Source organism: Adiantum capillus-veneris, chromosome 22, assembly GCF_014529385.1.
Source record: "Adiantum capillus-veneris isolate H3 chromosome 22, ASM1452938v2, whole genome shotgun sequence".
Classification (NCBI taxonomy): Eukaryota; Viridiplantae; Streptophyta; class Polypodiopsida; order Polypodiales; family Pteridaceae; genus Adiantum; species Adiantum capillus-veneris.
The window spans coordinates 62194346-62196498 of NC_140952.1; the positions used below are offsets into that span (position 1 = coordinate 62194346).

The 2153-nt window shown below is 40.5% G+C and overlaps 1 protein-coding gene across 1 annotated transcript; it reads right to left on the reverse strand.

The window, feature by feature from the left end:
• Positions 1-619, reverse strand: LOC147429464 (uncharacterized). Its single transcript, XM_086495548.1, has 2 exons — positions 440-619; positions 1-270 (listed from the first exon to the last, which is right to left on the reverse strand). The coding sequence occupies exons 1-2, from the start codon at positions 617-619 to the stop codon at positions 1-3; spliced, it is 450 nt and encodes a 149-aa protein (XP_086351674.1).
• Between the last annotated feature and the right edge of the window lie 1534 nt (positions 620-2153).

Below are 2153 nucleotides of genomic sequence, written 5' to 3' on the forward strand. Positions count from 1 at the left end.
CTAAGATTCAGTTTGATACGCCACCACGTGGCCACTCGTGTTGATTTTGAAACGGCCAAACCGCAAGGTTGTTGCCAAGGTATCTATTGCCTTGAAAACGGACTCAGCGTAAATTTGGTTGAAGGTTCTATCCAATGCAAGCACTAAATCGATTGCTGCACCAATAACTTGCACATCAAGAAGCTTTTTATCTTTTGTTGCAATACGTGCTTCTAGCGTCGGTGTTGTGATTATTGTGGTGTTGTTATTGCAAGATCCACAATAAGGTGCCTGCCTAAGTCTATACACTTTTATGGATTTACAATTCGAACAATGATTCTCCAGCAGCACACTATTGAAGTTGATGAATCGGAGGGTGCCAACAACCTGGACAAGGAAACTATGTAAGAAAATGAGAGAAGTCACTTCTAATATATCACTATATGCTATATGAGTGCACCTCACGATTGTAGCCCAAATTTTCGGTTTGAGCCTGAAAGGCGGTGGCAAGCTCCTCTTTGAGGCGTGCACTATGAACAGGCACTAGAATTGTAACATCCAGTATTGACAAGGTATTGGCCTTGGCAAGGAATGCACCGATGTTTCTTGCAACGCACATTACAGGGCCATCAACAACCATTTCTTGAAGCAATTGTTGGCAATCATCTTTGCGAGAGTTCACAAAACTCAGCTACAAGAAAAGATGGAAACAAAATCAAAAAGAGCATCAATATATCATGGAAGATTTCAAATGTATAATAAAAGATCAGAAAACAATAAGCAAGATAGGTCAATTCTTACAAATGCCCTATCTGATGGGAGAGGACCATCTGCAATCAGAAGGTCACCAACAGACCCACCAAATCTTGACTGCGAGTTGTGCTTTTGTAAAATAACAAAAGCAAGTGTGCTCAATTGAGAACGTCCACTTGAAGATTGTTGTGCACCTATCTCATCAAATGCACGTATCTTGCAATCAGGGGAAAATGTAAGAGACACTGGGAAAGGTTTCGTTGTGCTTACAGCAGTAGTAGCATCGATGTACAAGGAATACAGTGCTGGCCCCCCGGCCCTTTTTTTTGCGTCTGACAACTAGGTTGTCAATGTGAACAAAGTCACGGAGGTGGAGCTTGTCTACGTAGAGCTTTATGTATGGATCATTGATCACCACCATAATAGTGTCGGTGCATTCTTCATCAACCAAGTCGAGCTTCAAGTAACAGTTGTATTTCAGTTGGTCAAGACCAACTTTGTAGGTCCCGTATAGATTCAATATATGGCCCTCAATACAGAATCGTGGGCTTAACTTAGAGATATCAGTGATCAATAATTGTGGGAGAAGACTTTGAGAAAATAGAACAATGCTAAGATCAATAGGCTTCTTATCTAGTTGAGATGATTCACCCAATCCATACAAGCCAGAAGGTTGAACAGAAGGCTCAATTTCAATCGGGCTCGGATCTTTGGCATTGTACCAAACCACCTAGAAGACAAAGAGGCGCTTTCAATTATAGGAAGGTGGTAATCATATGAGAGTGGCAAATGTTGTTGCGATACAAGTGTATGTATGTCTGTGTGTGTTATAGAGAGAGAGAGAGAGAGAGAGAGAGAGAGAGGCAATGATTATGCAGCGAGAATGACGAGATATTAAGCATCGTAGATGACATGACAAAAGACAAGATAATAATTCTTATCCTCATATATTACATAGGTAGCTTAGTTATGATGAAAGAAAGTTCGACACAAAATATGATGACCACAAGTCCATAGATGGCCTATTGAAAGGAAAGAATGTTGACCAAGTATGATTACTCAAGAGTGGCCTACAAATTGGCTTCTTAAAAGCTAGCAAACTTAAGAACGCTTGTATACACCATAGATGGCCTATTGAAAGGAGAGCATGTTGACCAAGTATGATTACTCAAGAGTGACCTACCAATTGGTTTCTTAAAAGCTAGCAAACTTAAGAAACACTTGTATATAATCTCAAATATGGAGAAGAGGGCATGGACTTAGAACATCGATCTTTGAACTACATATTAGAAGGATTGTAGTCGTGCAAGCCTATGTTCATGGAGAGAAACCACAATGCAGCGACGCGAAAGAAATCTTAGGTGTGTCGCACAGCACATGCATATATGATCAAGCCATTTCGACCTTTGAGCCATATAGTA

Coding starts and splice junctions, on each gene's coding strand:
- LOC147429464 (XM_086495548.1), bottom strand. CDS start 619: ATGGTTGTTGATGGCCCTGTAATGTGCGTTGCAAGAAACATCGGTGCA. Junction 271..439: donor ATTTGGGCTACAATCGTGAG/GTGCACTCATAT, acceptor AGACTTAGGCAG/GCACCTTATTGTGGATCTTG.